This window comes from Ahaetulla prasina, chromosome 1, assembly GCF_028640845.1.
Source record: "Ahaetulla prasina isolate Xishuangbanna chromosome 1, ASM2864084v1, whole genome shotgun sequence".
Lineage (NCBI taxonomy): Eukaryota > Metazoa > Chordata > Lepidosauria > Squamata > Colubridae > Ahaetulla > Ahaetulla prasina.
In genome coordinates, this window is record NC_080539.1 from 74,417,303 (window position 1) to 74,439,263 (window position 21,961).

The window sequence follows — 21,961 nt, forward strand, 5'->3', positions numbered from 1 at the left end:
TTTTCATCCTCTCCTCTATAGTCTAATGCTTTAGAAACTGCAGAAAAGGCTAATATTAATTATTAATTAATCTGCATTTCTGCATTTTCACTTATAGCCGCTTTGAGCTAACCTCTCAGAGGTTCCCAAAACAAGCTATTTTTGAAGTGAAGGGCAACTGTAAAAGCAGCTGTTGTGGTGATAGTAGTATTCTAGTGTTGTCAAAATCCATCTGTTAAGCCTGTCCTTGAATGTGCCTTATGTTGGTTTTAAACTGTGGCCAAAGGAAGAACCCTGTACAGTCCAAGAATTTGTATTCAGCATCTTTCAGAAAATCTGAGTCAGGTAGATGGACTGTACTTCTGGAGCTATAATCCAAAATATCTGTAAAGCAGAGCTTGGGAAAGAGCTTTCTCTTGAACATGAATGTAATTCTAGAAAGTCTCCACTGAGAAATTTTACTATTAAGAGCTGTGGTTAGTACAGTGGTTAGAATGCAGTACTGCAAGCTACTTCTGCTGACTGCCAGCAATCTGGCAGTTCGATTCTCACTGGCTCAAGGTTGATTCAGCCTTCCATCCTTCCGAGTCGGTAAAATGAGGGCCCAGATTGTTGGGAGACAATATGCTGACTCTGTAAACCACTTAGAGAGGGTTGTAAAGCAGGGTGAAGCGGTATATAAGTCTAAGCGCTATTGCTATTAGTTGAGACTATTTGTGTACAATTGAAGCAGGAAATATAGGTAGTCCTCAGTTAATGACAGTAATAGGGATTGGAATTTTCATCACTAAGCAATGCAGTTGCAAAGTGTGATGACACATGACTGTTTGATCTGTCCCGCTCCGCAGTCCGGGAGACACGAGCGATGACTTAATTAGCTGGCAACTATCAGCTCTGGCAGCAAACTAGCGAGCGTATGCCAAGTGTCTCTGTTATCTCTCTTGATGCCAATGAGTCAGCCAGCAAACCAGGAACAAACGGGACTTCAGCTCCAATTCTCCCTCTAAGCAGTTGATTTGCTTGCCACGAAGTGGTATAGCAGCCCTTGCTGCTTTTATATCCTGTGGGGTGTGGCTCCATGACTCAGCACTTCCTAGCCTGCCTCACCCCTGCTTCTGTTGTTCCCGCCTCTCCTGCCTACGAAACCTAGGGTCCAGCCAGGCCAGATTGCCATCAGCCAGGTCTGGAGGCATGGTCTGGGGGGGGGAAGAGTCAGGGGACGGAGGCCTCGTTATCTCCTCCACCTGGCCTGCCTCTGGCTCCTGGAGCTGAGCCAAGGAAGCTGGTGCTCCAGAGGTAAGTTCTGATGCCCCTTCCCCCTCACTTTCTGAGTCACTTTCTGGCAGGGGGCCTGGCTCAGGGGGTGCAGACACAACACTGTTACTGAGCAAGGATCTGGGTTATTAAACGAGTTTCAGATGCCTTGGAAGCAGGCCAGGTGCCTTGGAAGTAGGCCAGCAGGCAAGCCAGAATGCATGAGTATAGGAGAGGTGGCTTGCAAACAACTTATTGTAATGACTTGCAACCTTTCATGCTGGCTTCCCTATTGACTTTTCTTGTGTGAAGCTGGTAGGAAGTGTTGCAAAAGTCATATCACTGTGGGACACTGCAATCAACGCAAGTGTGAGCCAATTGCCTAGTGCCCAAATTGCGATCACATGACCACAGGAGTGTTGCAACAGCCAAATCTTTGAAGACCAGTCATAAGTCTCCTATTTCAGTGATGTTATAACTTAGACCAGTTGCTGAATGAATGGTTTGTACTATGGTAGATAAAATTTATCTAACACAGTACCGACCATTTTTTTAAAAAAGAAGCTGATTTAATTTTTTTAGAATGTTATAGTTCTGCTGAGGTTTTTATTACTTTAAGTTAGGTCACCAAGAACAACTATAGAGACACCACAGATGATACGAATATTTTAAAGAAGAGTCCAAATTACATAATACCCTGTAAATACTTGACAGCCTGTTTTCAAGTGAAGGCATTCAACACATTAGCACAAATGCATATTTTAAAATGCAGTGGGTCCCCAAAAATACACTACACTCCTTGATCAGGAATTTCTGAGATGATAGATGATTATTAGGACTCTGACCTAAAATGCCAATGCTAAGATTACTTCAAAGTATTGGGAAATGTCTCCTTTCTTGAGAATAAGTATATTTTAGCAGATATCTGATGAATGTATGACAACCATCTAACCAGCCTGCAGATTTAAGAATCCACATGTAGGCTGAGAAGATGCCTGCTCACACATACACATAACAATATGTTGATAGAGGAGAAGAGGTCAAACATTGCATTAACTTCATTGACCAATACTCCTTCCATATTTGGGGGATTTTTTTTCTATAAACCAAGCAAATGATAATTTACAAATGTTGAAGAAGTTCTTGACAAAAAGGTACCTCAGGGCTTGAAATTTTAACTCTACTTTTGCGGGTGAGACAAATGTTCGGAATTGCATTAAGAGTTAGAAAATTCACCCAAAGCTACGACACTTTAAAACTATTTTGTGTCATTTTTATCATAAAGCACATTCAAATAATAAATATTCAGTATTAAACCTATCAGTGAATACTATGGCCCATTCTTAGCAACCTGTAAACCATGCATACCTAATACTTTGGAAAGTAAGTGACACTACTGTAAAATATCATTTTTTAAAAACAATCAGCCACTAGATGGCAGACTAAACTCTTCCACTTGCTTCCTTTATAGTCTATTTGCCCCAACAAAAAAGATGAATGACTTCAAGAAAATCCAGAACATTTAGTGGCGGAACATATTTCAAAGCTGCTCTTCAGCCACTAAATGCACATAGTGATTATAGTTCTTCTCTGAATGTCCCAAAAGCAGTGCTCAAATCTAAAAGACTTGAGGTACCAAATTCAACCAAGTCTTCATAAATCCAGATTCTTAATCAGGCCTTCTTAGTATAATAAGGAGTAGTATATCTTGGGAAGAATGGATTCCTGTATTCTGGTGATGGTCTTGATTATATCTCCTGAAGTAAGGAGGGGCTGAGCTAAGATGGTGATGGAGCAACTACTCATCAGCTGAGTTCCTTATGATATTTTCTTTGTCTGATCTATTTTACAAATAGTCTACCTACACATCCTCGAGTAAATAAAAGGATATCAATAGAATAGCTAGAAATTCAGACAAAGAGAAATTCCTGACTCAGCAATTCTTCAGAAAAATTAAATCCATCTTCCACAGTCTTCTCCTCTCCATTAACTTAGATTTCAACCTCCACTCTCTGGAAAGAATGTAGCCGGAGAAGCCTGCTCTACGTATTTCAGGATTTCAGTCATGAAAATAAACAATTTTTAACGAGAATTTCTGAAAATAAGAATGGTCCTCAACTTAAGCCTGCTCAAAGTTAAAATGGACCCCTCCAAAAGGAACTTACAATCCAATTTCAAAGATCCAATGGCTGTACACACACCCAGTCATGTAATCGCATTTTGGGTGCTTGGCAACTGGCTCACCGTTACGGCCGTTTGCACCATCCTGCAATTGCATGACTATGATTTTTGATGTTTTTTGCTGGATTCCAGTATTCACTTCCAGTTTTCAGCAAAATTCACGCAATGAATAAAACAGATTCATTTAACAATCACCATATTCGTTTTAACAACTACTGTGTTCACTTAATGACCGCTGCAATCGGTTGTTAAGTGATAGTTGCAATTTACAACTATCAGAAAAAAGTTGTAAAATCCATTTAATAACCACAACACTTAATTGCAGGCTCCATTACTGTTGTAAGTTAAGGGCTATCTGTCATGAATTCTAACATATTAGATGTATTAATAAATACTTATATTCTATTAATATTTTATTATTTTCTCAGAAACAAATAAAATGAAACAAGGCATAAAATTTGTATCATAAACAACTGCCTTGCAACCCTTATAAAATGGCTCTGGAAGCATGTCAAAGTGATCCAAGGAACCACTTTGTGAAGGCATGGACTATATTTTACTGACCAGAACAGTTTTAATTCAGCAGCTGTTGATCAATCCCTATTGTTTATCATAATTTGTAGTCTTGGTCAGCAGGGATTCAAGGGCTGAACTACAGTAATTTATTCAAAACAATTGTATGAGAAGACAATTACCAAAACCATAAAATTATGGTTTCATAGTCAATACAGTAGAAATGCAGCCTGAAACACTGCAAAGTCCATTTTATTACTTTAGATAACGTTCAATTCGCCAGGCAGCCTGTTTCCATCTGTGTAACCCATAACAAATTGCAAAGCACAAAAAGTTGTTTGTATGAAATAGTGGATAAAAATACCACTATTTCACTTAAAGTCAGCTTAAACCAGTTTAATGAAATACATGCAGCAGAAATACAGGCATTTATGGCAGTAACACAATTTAAGTTCTAGCAAAAAGATCAAATAGAAGCATTTTTTATTATATATGTTGGGGACACTGTTTATACTATTCTAGTCACTAAATCTCAAAAAGAATATTATGGATTTGGAGACGATACAGAATATGGTATCTCACATCATTATGGCCAAAGCAACTCTTGCTCTGAAGACAGATGGGGGCACAACAGAAGCATGTGAAATTATACGGAAGGTTTAGGACAAATTAAATCTTTCAAATATCTTCATACAGAGTACAGCAGACATGGGGAGTATGTTACTGTAAGATTTCCTGGGACCAAAAAGGGAGAAAGACAAATTTATACAGAATAAGGCTATTATTCTCTAGGGATAAAGGCAGCAAGCCTCTTGATATTAATTGCGAGAAAATATGAATGGAAGGGAGATAGCACACTTATGTCCTGTCTGTGGACTTTGTATTTGCACCTGGATAGGAACCAGAAAATGGATTAGGTAGGTCTTTGCTTCTTTCTATGTAATATTCCCCATGTACATAAAAGCTTGAGAAACAGCAAGTAAATCAATATGTGATCCATTCAATAAACACATGAAAACATTTTTAGAAGAAAAAAACTGGTCAGTTACTTACTGATGTAAAAGCAAGCAGCTCCTCTTCTGTGAGCTTATGGACAGGATTGTTTTTCTGAAAGTCTATACTGTAAAAAAAAAAAAAAAGGAATATATTTTTATTCATGTAGCTTTCTGAAATTCCAAACATTTAGTTCTATTCAGCTAAGCATTTAAGAAAGAATGTTTGTGTGTGTGTGCGTGCGCTAGTACTAAGTTTGCAATCCTTGCAGATGGTTAATTAGAGGCTCAAAACATATAACAAAGCTACCAAAACTAATGTATATGTTTAATTTTGTTCCGGCTATCTTGCCTTTCCTCCAGAAATTCAAGGTAGTATCGATAGCACTCCCACATCAGACACACAAGTCACCCCGTAAAGCATCCATAGAGAAAGTAGTCTTGAACCATTGCTCTTACCACAACAACTTGTGGCCAAGACTAGATTGACAAAATATGTGCTAACTCTCAAAATATCATCTTTTACACACGATAGTTAAAGATCTGAACCTCCTATCTGTCTCTTCAAAAATAGGCCATTATATATTCCTTATTCCAATCATTCTGGATTCAGAAAAGCATCTAATTATTAACGTTTTCAATTCCTCCCATGTTTGATGGCTTCAACATCAGCTTCTTCCCTCAAACCACACACATGGATATACCCAACATTTTTATATTATTTATCATCACATAATTTAAGAGGTTTTAGAGATTTCAAAAGCTTATACACTGTTTCCTTGCCCAATAGAGATATTACTTTGATGTGTGTTTTTAGCCTTTTCTTAAAACCAGCCTGGCTACTTTTGCTTTTTCGCTATGACAATGATGGAACCAAGTTTATCATCTTACCAAATGCCAAGAATTACAGCAAGTTCTTCTGCACAGAGGTCAGGGATCTGGTTTTGATGAGATTCTTCAAACTTTATTTCATTTAGTACGGTGTCATCATCTAAAGCATAATTCTGTGGGGAAATATACACAAGTGATAAATTACATCCAAAGTTGTTCATCTGTTTGGAAGTTGCAGTAATAACATAAAAAATATCTTGAACAGCAGCATTTGATTTTAGCTTTGCCAGGAACATAAATTCTCCACTTGACTAAGCTACAGAGAAGGATTCTCTTGGCTAGCACAACAGCAACTGTGTTGAAGATGATTTAAGCAAGAACTAGGAGAGCTGACAGAACACCAGGGCTGTGGCTAAAGAATAAAAAGTTCCTTGAAGAAACAGAATGGTTTGGAAATATATTCCAGTTAGTGGTCTTCAAACTATACTCCAGGTTTTCTTGAAAACTTACGAAGAATTTCTCTTGAGAAAGATCCTATTGCCACAAATAAACTTTATTGGAAGGCGTTTACCACATTTTTCCTTTGTAATATATATCCTTCTCTCCTTTAAAAATGTAGCCATTGTGTGCACAATAATTATTGGAAATTCGGCGGGGGATAGATACTTAGGATTTTTCTTTCCACTTGTGCCCTTGATGAATACAGTTCTTCTGAAGTTGAAATCTGAATTGAAAGGAAATCTTGACTGGGGTCTTACTTGAATGGAGGTTGGTTTAAGGGGCCTGATATGATTGTTGATTTAACTGTCCATTTTAATGACATGTAAATCACTTAGAATTTTTTGGGTGAGGGGGATGCAAACAGATGCGAATACATTCATACTTATTTCCAGGTGCAGAACAGACTTAATCTCATAGGCAATTAAGTAATAGTTAATTAAAGGATGGGGAAAACAAAACTGTAATTGAGGGAGTGCAAATAACTCACAAAACAAACACACAAAGATAGTGTTTTGCCCAAAATACAACCTACCCTGAAAGTAAGTCTTAGCTTGTTTACACATGCACCCAATATAAGCCCTACTCCGCCCCAAAATAAGCCCTAAATAAGACCCCGCTCACTCCAGGTACATGGGTAAAAATTAAACTAGGGTGGGGTGGGAGGGGTGGAGCTGCCCTACTACTTACCTTTGGACAGTTGCAGCCAGGCCTCACACACCCCAACACTTAACTTGCCGGTCCATTTCTTCTGCAGCCGGCAAGGCCAGCGAGGCTTCCCTGAAGGCCTCTCTACCACGCAAGTGAGGTGAGTCAGAGCACAACACACACACACACCCCAACAAATAAGGTGTCTTTTTTGTTGGCAAAAGGGAAAACACAGTAGTACTTTTGTTTCATTTCAATACCTTAGTTAAATCTTCTAGTGGAGTAGGTGCTGGACTAAGTTCTCGGTAAGGAAGGAGGATGTTATCTTTCCTCTGAACATCTAGTATCAGTTGTGCTACATATTTTTCCTGAAATCTTGTTCTTTTTCCCAGAGCACCTGCAAAAAACCATTAAAGCAAAATAGAAATTCATCATTGAGTACAAAATAAATGGATTTGAGATATGCCTTTTATGCATGCAGAATTATATGGGTGTTCTCTGAAGGCTTCTGATCAAAGAACTTTACTTTTTCCAACTTGTTAAAGACAATAATGCATGTCTTAATTTTAGGCCATGTTAAATGCTACCAGAAACTTACATTGTAAGATAATAACTGGGCTGAAAATAACTTAAACCATTTTGAGTTCCAGGATATGTGAATGATGATGATGATGATGATAAATCATAAAATCTGTATAAAGTATATTAATAGACTGTGCTCTGTATTTCATGATTTAACAAGCATGGTTAAGTAAAATAATTGAAGATTAAAGGCATATATACTTGTGTTTGCCCAAAATAAGACCGGTTCTTATTTTCTTTTGACCTCCGAAAAACTAGGGTGTCTTTTTAGGGGGGGTCTTATTTTATCCTCGATGTACCCAGTATGAGGCGGGGGCGGGGTGAGCAGCCCCTTGTGCCAGGTGCAGGCTCCATCTGCGCAGCCATGAAGTGGGATCGGCATGGCTGGTTCTTGCCCACAGCTTTGGCGGCCAGGATTGGTTCGGAGCTGTCACCAGCCAAGATCAGCAGGCCACACTCAGTGTGTTTGGGGCATTGTGTATACACAGCCGCCACCCAGGAGGAGAAGAGTGTGTCGGAGCCCAAACTCTGAGCCTCACCAGCCTCAGAAACCAGGGATCTTGCAGGCATACTGGCCACATAAAGGCTGCCCAAATCCCCAGATTGCTTGCAACTCGAGTGAGCCACGCAGCTGTCCGCCCCAAACCAAGTGGCAGGGAGGCTTCAGGAGGACGCTTGGGACTGGCCAGCCGAGGACACCACCCTTTTAGCACCTGCCGCCCTGGCAAAGGTGAAGCAGGCACAGGTGGGGGCCACACAGGGCTCCTCTGATGGTCTCCCCAGCGCTATGCAAGCCCAGGAGTAGCGCCAGGAAGCTGAGGGTATCCCAGGATTGCAATGCTGAAGGCTTGGGATGGAGCCTTTTGTGCAACTCGAGCAAGCAGCACAGCTGCTGCCCCAAACCAAGCGGTAGGGAGGCTTCAGGAGTACAGGCAGGAAAAGGAGTACAGCAGGAAAATCCCACTTGCAATTTTCCTGCCAAGCCTTCAGCATTGCAATCCTGAGATACGCTGATGATTTGGTGGGGATGGGGAGAGCCTTTTTGGCAACCGGAGAAAAGTTGTGAGGGGGATTTTCCTGCCTGTACTCCTTTTCCTGCCTGCTTGCCTGGCCACACTTGCTGGAGGCAGCTGTTGTGGTCTGCCAGCAGCCTGCAGAGCTGGCAATGGAGTCAGACAGCGATGAGGCTGAGGTGGGACCAGGGCCATCGGGGAGTGAGGTGTGGACTCCAGAGCCTCCAGAGACAGATAGTAGTGAGGCAGAGGAACAGGAGGAGCCTGATCCTAATGCACACATGAGAAGAGCTGCCAGAAGGCAAGAGCAGCTCTAGCAAAGAGGACAACTCAGAAGTAGGGCCAAGAGATAATTGGCCCCTCCCATAAAGCTTAAAACAGACCAGCAATGGCGTTTTGGCTTTGCCGGAAAACAACGTTGATAGCTTCATCTTCTTCTTCGTCTACGTCTTGCATTTATTTCTGTATCAGTGACTTCTGAACGTTTGCCAAGAAAGGCCTTTGGCAGTTTGCCTAATTGGACCAAGGTTTATGATAGGACTGAGGAATGTGTATTGGGAGGAATTTGCTTTAATTTAGTTGAACTACACTGGGAATGAAGTAATTCTCAGCTGTTTGAATAAAATTTGTTTTTTCACTATCTGAGTTTCCTACTACCTACTTGGGCCTGGGTCACAACAGTGGTGGCTGGAGCGGCACCCACGAGGCAGTTGTTCCATGGATGGAATTGCCTGCTGTGACTGTCACTGTTAGGTAACAAGGGCGCAAAGCGTGTGGGGTATGTCGCTTGGCCTCCAGCTTGTTTTGCAGCCGCAATTGGCTACAAAAATGGCCACGCTTACTGGAGGCAGCGGCCAGAACAGAATAAACTCTTTCCTAAGCTCTTACTCACCCGATTAAGGAGCCAAGCAGCCCTGTGGTGACTGGGGAAAGGAAGGGTTTGGCCTGTGCTGGCCATGCCCACTGACTTCAATAGGGCTTATTTTTGGGGTAGGGCTTATATTAGGCCTACCCCCCCCAAAAAAAATCAGGCTAGGGCTACGCCTTACTTTTTGAATAGGTTGTATTTTCGGGAAAACATGGTACATTTTTATGTTTTTTAAGAAATGCACAGCATTGAAGAAACGGAGGTTTGTGTGTGTGTGTGTACAGGAGAGAGAGAGAGAGAGAGAGAGAGAGAAGAGAGAGAGAGAGAGAGGGAGAGAGACGGATGTATATCCATATATAAATACAAATGTTATAGAGATATAGAAATTTTAAATTTCATTTATTAATACAGGGTCATAAAAAGGGAGGGTTTTTTAAACACCCTGTTTCCCCTAAAATAAAGACAGCCCCTGATAATAAGCCCTCCTCAAAAATATTTAAACGCATGCACAGCCGGTCCCCACCAATTTCTCTGGTTTAGGGTTAGGGAGACAGAGCTAGAAATCAGGTAAGACAGCAAGAGGAGCCCCATCTTGCTCCACACACCCCAAAATAATAAGACATCCCCGAAAATAAGGCCAATTACTTATTCCAGGGTTCAAACTAATATAAGACAGGGTCTTATTTTTGAGGAAACACGGTACATCTGTAAAGATGAAGGTAACTCTTAGGAAATATTTTGTTAATATAACTAGTACAAATGGAACCAGTTTTCAATAATTATGAGAGTCAATTTATTGCAGTGGTTAAGGCACCAGGCTAGAAACCAGAAGACTGTGAATTCTAATCCCTTCTTAGATATAAAGCCAACTGAGCCCTGGTCTGTTTCTCTTTCAGCCTAGAAAGGAAGCAATGGCAAAACACTGTTGCTGTTGTGTTATTTTTTCAGTGACATTTCCCCATTCAATGATAACAATTCATCAGAAAAATATGTACTTAGTTTCCAATAATCTACCAAACTGAGTCTGAAAACTAATTAAAAATATTGTGTTCCTTCTTTATGTTACAGTGCTTCAATTTATTAGTCTTTAAAGATATTTTTTTTTTTGATAAGCTTGAATTGCAGGCAGAGTTATACCAATGTGGCCCCATGAGAAACTCTATGGTTTAAGATTGGACTGGGCAATCTACACATTTGCTCCCTTCCACTGGAGTCTATTATGCAGAGAGAAGCACCTGGGGAGTCAGTCTCTCCCTGCCTTGTCTCCACAGGTATAACATGCCAGGAGTGAGCAGGATAGCCCCATATGGCATCTCTTTGCTGGAGCACGCCCTACAGCTGCTTTTCTGGTGCCCAGTTGACCAGCTTTTGACCAGAGATTGTCCGTCCAGGGTTGTGATTGCTGCTACATTTTTTTGCCTTAAAGCAGATTTAGTAACAGTATGGTGTTGTTTTTATCATGTTCTCTCTCTCTCTCTCTCTCTGATATCTTGCCCTCTTTTAGTTCTTTATTGATCTGAAAAGTAGTGATTAACTTAAAGTCTTTCTTTAAAAAACAACAACACAAAAGATACAGGTTTAATTGGTTTAAAGTTGCCAGGGATAAAAATTCTGATTAAAAAAGCAAAAAGCAAAATGTGAGATAAAATGGACTGACTTTTGTGTAAATGCTGCTGTTGTTTGCATCATTTTGTTCAAATCGAAAAGCTGTGCAAGCAATTTGTTCAGGCTGAAATATGGATAAAAAGCTGAACACATTCATTTTCAAATCCTGATGAGCCAAATTTCAGATCTCTTTGCACATTGAGCTGCTAGAGTGCTCCCAATAATGTTCAGCAATGAAGCTATTTTAGAATGCTCGGTCTTGGGAACTTAAAAGCAATAGCCACAGTTCCTTGGTCCCAGCCACAGTTCCCTAAAATACTGGTAGCAGCTAGAAAGAACACCAAGTTTGGCAATTCAACTTCAAATAAGGCAAGGAAAAAATGCTTACTGGGGAGCAAAGCTTATAAAATAATATTACAACAATAATAATAATTCTGTCAAAATTTAACTGCATAGTAAAGAATAAATCATGGGGCTAATTATAGCACCACAAAACCCTTGAATTGTAAATTTTACTGCTTTCATTTGAGTTCTTTTAAGTACAGATTTAAAATAAACTTTTAAAATATTTACACTAACAAAGGTTGTTTAAAACTGAAATTGTAAAAACACTTTTGTCCCTTTTAATCAGGTTGCTGGTTGAATACTACTGTATACACCTTCTCTGTCAAGCAGTTTAACCACTGTGTTACATCAAATAATCTAATAATGACATATCCCATTTAATTTCCTTAATCAAGATACCATCATCACAATTAATATTTCTATTTTCTATTGTTTTGAATAAAAATGTATGGATCCTTGATCCAAATTTAAAGTACAATTCTATTTAATTTTTGATGGTATATTTCAATAATATGGATAATCCACAAGGCATTCTAGCTAAAAACATAAATTTGAGATTCCACAGTTGGGAGGTACAATGTACTTCAGTACAATAGCCCTTACAGTATACTCTGGGTTTACCAACTGTGGTAATCCAAAACTTGTCTATCCATAGTTTATTTGAATAACCGTAATCAAAGCAGTCTATATTAAGATTTAATATGAGTGATTCCAATCAGAATAGAATATGAAAATGTTAAAATATTCCACACTAACTACATTACTGGTTCTGAAATCAAAGGAAAGAGTACTATAATGGTATGTTTAGAAAGCAAGAAGAAAAGGAAGCGGAGAAGAAAAAATAGGAAGAGTTAAAAAATGAATCTATGTGTTTCAGAATCTAAAGACAAATACTGTTCAAGGAACAGATATTTGCCTTTAAAAACATTGACTGAAGACTCACCAACTCTAGTTTTAGAGCCAAATCATTTCAAGCCTTTATTATTTCCAGAGATCCATCTCAGGCATGATAATTATAAAGATTACATCAGAAGAAAAAAGTGTTAACCCTTTCCTCTGCCTACTGTAGTTCTGCAGAACATCTTTTCCTTAAGTACAGTATACTGGGAAGAAATCCCCATTGTATTATACCAAATACAGAGCATTGGTGTATACCAGTTTGCCAACTTCAAGGAAATTTTTTGAAATCTTGTAGAACATTAAAATACTAAATGCTGCTTTTTTAAATATAGTTTGTGTAGGAGATTGAGATCTTCACAGATTAAGTTTAGCTTCCCACTGTCTACAGTTTTAATATGCAATTCATTTTATAATATCACCAAGAACTTTTGCATAAATTGTCATCCGAAATCAACACGCTAAATAATTTAAAGTACAGATGGTACTTTACACATGCTCCTCAAATTAAGTTACATAATTCCTAAGATTTACTTTTCTAGCACAACATTCATACAGTAGGTGATGATACTATAATAAAATGAATATCCTTGTAACTTATTCAAGACAAATTTAAACAAAGCAAAAATGCATAAAGACTATTTACCTTTCTTTGGGTTTCAGATTAAAGCTGTTCATTAAAGAAGAAACTTATGCATGAAAAGTGGGACCAGTTTTTAGATGTACATTAACTTCACTAAATGAAACTCAAATACTTTGGCTACCTAACAAGAAGGAAGGACTCACTGGAGAAGAGCCTAATGCTGGGAATGATTGAGGGCAAAAGAAGAAGGGGACGACAGAGAACGAGGTGGCTGGATGGAGTCACTGAAGCAATCTGGCGTGAAATTAAACGGACTCCGGGGGGGGGGGTAGAGGACAGGAAGGCCTAGAGGAACATTGTCCATTGGGTCGCGATGGGTCGGATACGACTTCACAACTAACAACAACAACTTCACTAAATAAACTCTAATAAAGCATGATAACCATTGTGGTCTAAATAGTTCATACTGGGATGGGGAATCCTTGGTTCAAATCTCCATTTGACCACAAAGCTCCCTGTGTGACATTCGAGGCTCTGTCTCTACCTCTCAGAGTTGTTATGATGATAAAATTGAGAGGCCTTACCCTTGTGTACTACCTTAAATTCACTGCGAAATATAGAACAATAACAATTAATAGATGGATAAAATATGGTTGAACCGCGTGTATAGAGGTCAGCTGCTCACATTCAACCATATGTAATGTATTACAGAATGTTTAATCCAACAAATCATAGGAAAAGATAAAAGGAAGCCTGCATATCATCTAGCCAGACAAAACATTGGCTCTTAGAGCCTTCTAATCAGCAAAAGAATGGCATACACACAGAGAGACAGAAAAAAATATTTCAGTTAATATATCATTAGTTTTATTCCTTGTCTTAAAATAAAGAGTCAAATCAATAATGAGGCACTTTCAAAAGAATAGGGAGCTTTGTGCTTGGAAAAAAATTGTACGTAGCTTTTTGTGCCAGAGAAGCTCCAGTTCTGACAGAAAATATACCATAAAAACAGAAGCAAATAAGCCCAGCAGAAAAATGGCTTCCTGAATAAACTGCCTCAATCCAAATTAAATATTTGCTGTAGTTAAGAACATCAATCTCTGGGTATTTTATGCCCCAGGATTCAAGGTATGATGATAACTAACAAAACAGGTTTCTGCTCCTATAGGCAAATGATTTGGAAGGAGTAATTTGGACCTCGCATGACCATACCATCTCATTTCAGACTTCCATTGTTTTAAGTAGTTGGCTCATAAGGCAACTTTCAAAGCAGCTGCCACTTTTTCGTGCTGGCACAGGAGAGCCTGGGAAAAAAGGAGGTTTTTTTTAATGAGGAGAAAAGTACTATGGTCTTGCAAGGTCCAATGAACTTCTTCAAAACAAAATTGGGTATGTAGCCTTACAAAATGAGGACCTAGACTGTTAGGAGCAATATGATGATTCTGTAAACCACTTAGAGAGGGCTGTAAAGCACTATGAAGTGCTATATAAGTCTAAGTGCTATTCTTCATACACCATTGTCACACAAACATTAGATACAATAAAATTGCAAAAGTGCCCATTAGGAAAGAATGGCTGTAAGTGGGCATCCAGTTAGCTAGGCATCATCAAGAATGGAGACATAACAATATACTCAAACATAAAATACTTCCCTTCTAGCTCATTTCTGTCAGTAATATCCTCTGATTGCAAACCTGTGTGATAAGTTACTTTGCACTTGAATGTGACATCTATTTTTCAGTGCTTGGACCCTGACTTTCACTCTTTGGAACCTTGACTGGTATGGACTATAACTTTGGAACGGTTGCTTTTTGTCTGTTTCCTGGCCATAAGTGATCCTTTCATGAAATTAGTATATCTATAATCTGGATATCTATATTTTTCCACTTTCAATTCCAAGAAAGAACATTGCTATATACATCCAAAAACTATTTACAGAAATATGTTGAGTTTCTATTAGCAAGACACCTGGAATCTTCAGAAGATGCCCTAGTTTTCTCTCTCTCTCTCTCCCCCACTCCCTCCCTCCCTAATAGGAGACTATTCTATGCTACTAAATACAGTAGATGTTTTCTCTCTATCCTCTTGCAGTTATCTTGTGAGAATACTGACAATAAACTCTCGACATTCCAAATATGCGTGCAGACTAAAAAGATTGAGAATCCCTAGAGAGCATTACTTCTGTTTATTAATGAGTATCTAAAGATCAAACTCATTCCAATACTATCTAAATCACTTTATCTTAAAATTCAACTATTGCAATTGTTCTACAAATATCAACATCCATGATATATGATTCAATTTTATAGTTTAAACACACTGGAAACACTGCTGGGAATAAAGGCACATCTATCTTATTTAGCTTCAGGCTCAGAAAATAAGCTTTTTAAAATATCAACAAACCACCAGTAGATATACTGGAAGAAGAAAATATTTCATTGGAATATCAGAAATAACCATAATAAATGCAACACAAAAGAGTAGTGTCTATGCAAAATTATCTGCTTTTCCCACTATAAACAAAAGAAGATAGATTTCATGTGATCGTCTACAGATGTGTTACATTAAAAACTACTTATTTTTATAATACATTAGCTCTTTTATACTGGAGCCAATCACATCTCAAAATGCCTCCAGATGTAATTTCATACTCAAGGTAAGTTAGAAAAGGTGCCAGAAAATAAGAACCTCTCTACATGTCTATGCAAGTTTGAGAATTCCAGGCATATTGCTAAACCAACTTTGCTATTTTGTTAGTAGTAACTGGGTGAAAAAAACTGTATTCACAGAATCGTTAAACTGGAAGGGACCTCAGAGATGAAGTCCAATTTTCTAGTGTAAAATCAGCTAAAACATTTCAAATATATGATTTTCTACCTTCCTTTAAAAACCTCCAGTAAAGGGGAACATGCCATTTCATAAGGCAACTTCTTCCACTATATCCAACCTAAATCCATCCAGCTTTAGTTTATTTGTTTTGGTTGTGGCAGAAAACAAGTGCAGCTCCTCCATTACATGACAACTGTTTCGACGTCTCAAAACCACTGTCACATCTTCCCTTAATCTTCTTTTCTGCAGGCTAAATACACCCATCTTCTTTGTTTCTCACAGGACTTTGTTTTCAGCCCTCTCACCAACTTAATAATCCTTCTCTGAATGTATTCCAGTTTGTCCAGATTCTTTTTAGATTGTAGTATCCAGAACTGAACTATTCCAAATGGGCCCTCAACAAGACAAAGTACAATGGGACAATTACTTCCTGTGGCCTGGGCTCTATATTAATACATCGCGATCTACTAGAATGTGATTATTTCTACACAGCAAAAGCTATTCTTCTTCCAGATAGCTTTAAAATTGAACTCTGTTAGGAGAGAATGGAATTCATTTAGATGGAGTCATAAACTCTACTCTCTGCCACGTTAAGGTCAATTGACAAGGATAGCCCTGCCAAGAATGCCTGGTGGAACAGGCGGTATGCAATGCAGGAGGCAGATCAGGTACAAACGGGAATCAATGACACCTCTTTTATAACTTCTGCTATAGATGAGATTATGGAGAGCTTTTCAAATGAGGATTCAAGTCTCAGCACTTGTATAGGTGAAGGGAAAACACTTATTTGTTCCCCTGAGACTTATTTCACACCTCTAGCCTTCCAACCCTATCTTCTGATTAATGAGATGTATTGGTAGCATGTTGTCATAGTTTCTCTTTTGCATGCTAATCTTTCCCATTTTCCATCTTTTCTTCCCTATGGACTGCACTTTAGAGAAATATGCATATTCTTTTTGATTTTCCTATAAAAGAAACGCTTTGGTTATTATCCTTAATGCTGTTTTTCCTTTTATATCAGGCAGCCATAAAGTGCAGAATGGCTGCCCCTAGAGCTTACAACATTGTCAGCATAATGTGTAGCAATTTAGGTGACATAGGAAGGCAAAATCTTGCTATGTTCAATTCGGTTTCTAAGTTTTAATTTGGTTTTCAAGGGTTTTTGAGGCTACAGACTGTAGATAAGTGTCTGGATTATTATTCCAATGGTGTTTTTCACAATAGCATTCCTTTTCTCCAGGTCTAACTAGAAATATGCAATGCACATTACATTGCTCTTACGACGGGGTATCTGTCTTGCATGTCAGTGAAGATAAATGGCATAAACTGAGTCATGGGGACTTCATTAAACTCATTAACCCTTGGAAAAAATACCAAGAAAGAACAGATTCTGAATAGGTGTTTATTATTATAGTGCTGGAATTTTCATAACGGATACTGGGTTCAAGCAAAGAGAGTTTGGAAAAATTAGAAAATTTGCAACTTTGAAGTCACAATACCATATAGGAAATTATGTTTCAAACAAAGGGCTGGATGGTTCCCTTCCATTAATGAAAGGAGCCTGGTTCAGCAGAAGCTTCTATAAATATAAGGTGGATTTTCTGCTTTCTGTGCCTTCCATTATGTTACACAGGATGATTAAACAGGTGGTACAGAGATCTAAAACCACTTACTTCTCCTGAATGAGATTCTATTCAGTCTCTCTTAAGTGAATCTATTCAGCTTTAAGGTTCTGCAAACATCTGAGACAGAGATTCAAGGGAAGACTTTCCTTGTCAAGAGGTCAGCTAGCTGTCTTTTAACAACTTTCCCCTCAACAACATTTAAACACATTTAAATTAGATTATGAGTCAAGAAACAATATGCAAAATTATTGCTATAAATTGTTTTATTAATTTTTGTAATGCTTGTGCCTCTTTTGGTTTTATTTTATTTGGCCTTTATTGCTGTTTGTTGGTGTATTCATCTTTTGGTGAAGAATAAGATGAAACTTTAGCAAATCAATACAATTCAAAGGAGGGATGGAGAAATGCCATTTTCTATTACAGAGTTCACATAGCCACAAAATTTACTCCAAAGCATTTCCAAGACAGATTTGAGAGAGTACATGGGGGAAGATAGCAACAGAAAATCCCCCTGAGTGTATAAAAGACTTCAGCCTTCCAAAGATTTTCAAAATTTTACTGCAATTTTAGTAAACTGTTGAAACTAATCTAGAATTTTAATGAAGAAGATTTCTCAGAGGCACACCAAAAGTATTATACAGACTGTTGCCCTCTTCAGTGTTTTGCCATTTTTTCTTTTTTAAACTGTCAAGTGATGAAGACACAGTTAGAGTTAAAGATTAATATTCAAGAACTTGGAAAAGAACTTACCTGTCAACTCAATCTGTAACTTAGTTATGTCTTTAGCTGCAAGGAAATGTTCTTTGGCTTTTTTATACTCGTAATAATTCAAAAATGTGTAAGCACATTCTAGATGAAATTGAACAGCAAGATGCCAGCATTCATCATCATTGAATAAAGTCTCAATTTCAAAAACTGGAAAAAAGGAAAAGAAAGATTAAAAAACAGAATGTGAAGAAAACATAACAAAAATCAGAAAAATACGTATCAGATTCATTAATCCCTAGGGCAGGGGGTCTGCAAACTTGGCTCTTTTAAGACTTGTGTACTTCAACTCCCAGATTTCCTCAACCAGCAAAGCAAAGCTGGCTGAGGAACTCTGGGAGTTGAAGTCCACAAGTCTTAAAAGAGCCAAGTTTGCAGAACCCCTGCCCTAGGTAAATAAACTAAGTTTAAATTGAAAGCAGACCTGCTTAATCTGCATTTTCATACACTTGAGTTTTAACTACAAACTTCCTAGTTTGGCAACCCCCAAACCTCTTGTGAAAGATGATACATAAATAGCCAAGAGCCAAACACACTCACACACACACACTTTTTTCTGTTTTAACTTTTGATGGTCAGCATTTATAAGATTAAGTCACCTTAGGTTGAGGCCTAGTTTGAATACTATCTTATTCAAATCCACATTCCATTTTTCTGTATAACGTTAAATATTTGAGTAGATGATGTAACTCTTAGCCATATTTCCATCCGTCTCCTTCCAATATGTACTACAGATTTTTGCTTAAGGGCAAACATTTCTCTCACTGACAGATGGAGATCCTTATTTGTTGAGACCAAAACCAGTGACTAAGATGCTTGGCAGTTGGTCCGAAGTTGGTTCTCTAAACCTGGTTTCAGAAAATGACAAGTACAATTAACCTCAGAGCAAACAATTCTGAGTATAGAAGAGACCAATATATTAGTGGTAAAATATAATCATAAGCGAAGGTGAATGGAAGGGGGGAAAACTGAAGGGAGAGAAAAAGAGAATCTATTCAATAAATGTAATATTCCTAATGTCAGTCTTAATCAATAACTGACAACTACTTCATTACTCTATTGGACAAAAACCGACAACCTTGAAAAAAGGCATTATTGTCCTGCTTAGAATTTTTTCTTCAAACCACATGCAATCCTTTGTACCAGAAGCAGTATTTTTTAAAAAAAAAATAGGTTTTAAGAATTAAACACTTGACATAAAGTTCACATCTCTAAGAAGATGAAAAAAGGCTTATTTTTAGACCAATTTAAAAGAGTGGATGAATTACAGGCATACATTCATCTCCAAATAATCTGTTTTCCCAGAAGTAAAGCAATTTATTTTTAAAGGGTTTAAAAAATTTTCATAAACATTTGTCAAGGACACAGATAAGATAAAGAGTAATAAAATTTTACTGTAGTCAGAGAATAGAAAACATGTGGCTTTGTATCTGTTTTCAAATCTAAAGGGGAGCTGCATGGGTAAGCATACAACACATGCATACACACACACACATATCAGCTGGATAGGATAGTCAGTTTTTTATGCAGGAGACTGAAGTTCAAATCCTGGGTGGTACTTACTTTACCTGCCTACTTCAAATATGAGAGTAACTTGAACTAAGTGAATCATGCCAGCTCAGTCACCACCAGTGGTGGGTTTCTACCGGTTCGCCCTGGTTCGGGAGAACCGGTAGCAGCAGTAGAAAGCTCCACCCACCCACCTGGACGTCATCACAGATGCTCTACACATGTGCAGAAAGTTCTGTGCATGCGCAGAAGTGCCATGCATGAACGAAACAAGCATGCACATGCGCATGCTCATAATTCCAAACCGGTAGCGAAGGTAAGTGAAACCCACTATTGGTCACCACCCAGATTTAACAAGGTTTGCATCAAACATTTGGAAAATAGGATAATCTGACAATTACTGGGCTACTGAAACAAACCATACATGGACGAGACAAGTGAACCTGGACTTGATAGAATGCTACCACAACAGTAAACCTAATGAGAGAGGGAATATATGAAACCTATGAGGGAACTATAAAACGATGGAAGACCTACAAACACACTAAAGGAGAGACAGCTAGTTAATCAAAGCTTCAAAATAGTGAAGAGCAAGCTACATTCACAATTTGAGATAGACCAACTATACATTACATACTGGGCTGAAGATGACCTGGAACAATAACCACATGAAGCAGCCACTTGTTAATGCAGCCAACATCACTGCCTCCCCCTTCATTACAAAACACAACTGCCTTTTGAGGTATAAGTTCCTGGACAAACTACAATAGCTATAGCGAATCCTCAAAACTGATTACCAAGACTCAGGGGAAAGTACCATAAGACAGTATGCTAGAACAAGGGTCTCCAACTATGGCAACTTTAAGACTTGTGGACTTTAACTCCCAGAATTCAACTCCCAGTTTTGCTCGCTGAGGAACTCTGGGAGTTGAAGTCCACAAGTCTTAAAGTTGCCAAGGTTGGAGACCCCTGTGCTAGAAGATGCCAACAGAGCTCCACTGTAACTCGAACCAATGAACTGGCATATGCTATTGCTGCTGTAACCCTAGAGATGCTTGGCTATATAATCAAGAACAACAGTATATAATGTCCCTGGAAAATGAGGTTAAAATTAAATTTAAAATTAAAATTAAAGCAACTCAGAGAATAATTACTCAACTTGTAGAACAACAGAAGGGCGTGGAAATTAAGGATATAGTCTCACCTACTGAAAAAAATATAAGGACCTGACTCTATCTAAAGTCCTAGAGACTGCTAAATAAAAACTCACAGCACTGGTTACCAAACTAAGAAGATACGCTAGAAAAGCAGAGGCCAATAAGATAAATGCCCTGATCTCCAAAGAACCATCCAAGGTGTACTTCCAACTGCAATACAACAACACAGTAATAGCAAAGTCACCAATAGCAGAAACTGAACAGTACCAGAAGAACATATGGGAGAAAGAGAAGACACATGATACCGTCAAAGTGGCTGCAGGACTTGAAAGCAGATCACAGCAATCTCCCAGAAGAGGAACCACTCACAATCACAGTAGCAGACATCCAACAAAAGATCAAGAACATTAAAACTGGGCAGCACCTGGGCTGAACATGATCCACATCTCCTAGTTAAAGAAAGTAATGACAGCGCATTAATGTCTAGCGGCACAGATGAGCCAGCTACTAGCAGCAAGCTCCCACCCAGATAGGCTAACACAAGGAAGGACAGTGCTGATCATGAAAGACCTCCACAAGGGAACAGTTTCTGTCAACTACCAGTACCAGCTGACAACCAGTCTCCCCACAACATGGGAAGTCCTATCAGGCATCATAATAACCAAGTCACAGGACCATATGGATCAGTACATGAACACAGCTCAGAATGGCATTGGGAGCAATATCAGAGGTTGAAAACACCAATTGGTCAGTGTTAGACAAGTCACCCAAGATTCAAGATCTAGACAGACAAATCTGAGAACAGCCTGGTTTGACCTTAGGAAAAGCCTTTAATTCAATGAGCAGTAACTCTTAAGTTAAGGGAGGGGCTTCAAGAGATCCCAGGAACAACATCAGAACATTCTGTCCAGAAAAGTGAAGTGCTAGGAACAGCTAAGATACTGCACAGAACCCTCAAATTCCCAGACCTAAGAGGACCCAAGATGGAGGAAGACACATACTACACACAGGGTGAGAAGGGATTTATTTTTATTTTTATTTTTTGAGAAAGAAAGAGAGGAAAGAGAGAGAGAATAAAAACTGGATGTTTATATATAAAATGTATAAAAGAATAATAATTCTGCACTCATGAACTGAATGACACATCTATTAAATATTTTCTATTTATGAAACAAGTGTTTCATGTTTTTAAAATGAAAGTCACAAGATATTAGTAATAGTGCAATGATGTAATTTCTATAAAAAGATGCTTAGTATACTGACAAATCTAATATTGTTATGATATAA

The 21,961-nt window shown here is 38.4% G+C and overlaps 1 protein-coding gene across 1 annotated transcript in view; it reads right to left on the minus strand.

Annotated features, from left to right (window-relative positions):
* Positions 1-21,961, minus strand: part of TTC27 (tetratricopeptide repeat domain 27) — a 96,773-nt gene that overhangs the window by 60,999 nt on the left and 13,813 nt on the right. Inside the window, exons 6-9 of the mRNA XM_058164227.1 lie at positions 17,994-18,158; positions 7,157-7,293; positions 5,811-5,923; positions 4,981-5,047 (exon numbers count right to left, since the gene is read on the minus strand). Coding sequence (XP_058020210.1) covers positions 4,981-5,047; positions 5,811-5,923; positions 7,157-7,293; positions 17,994-18,158 — 482 coding nt within the window. The remainder of the gene's footprint in view (positions 1-4,980; positions 5,048-5,810; positions 5,924-7,156; positions 7,294-17,993; positions 18,159-21,961) is intronic.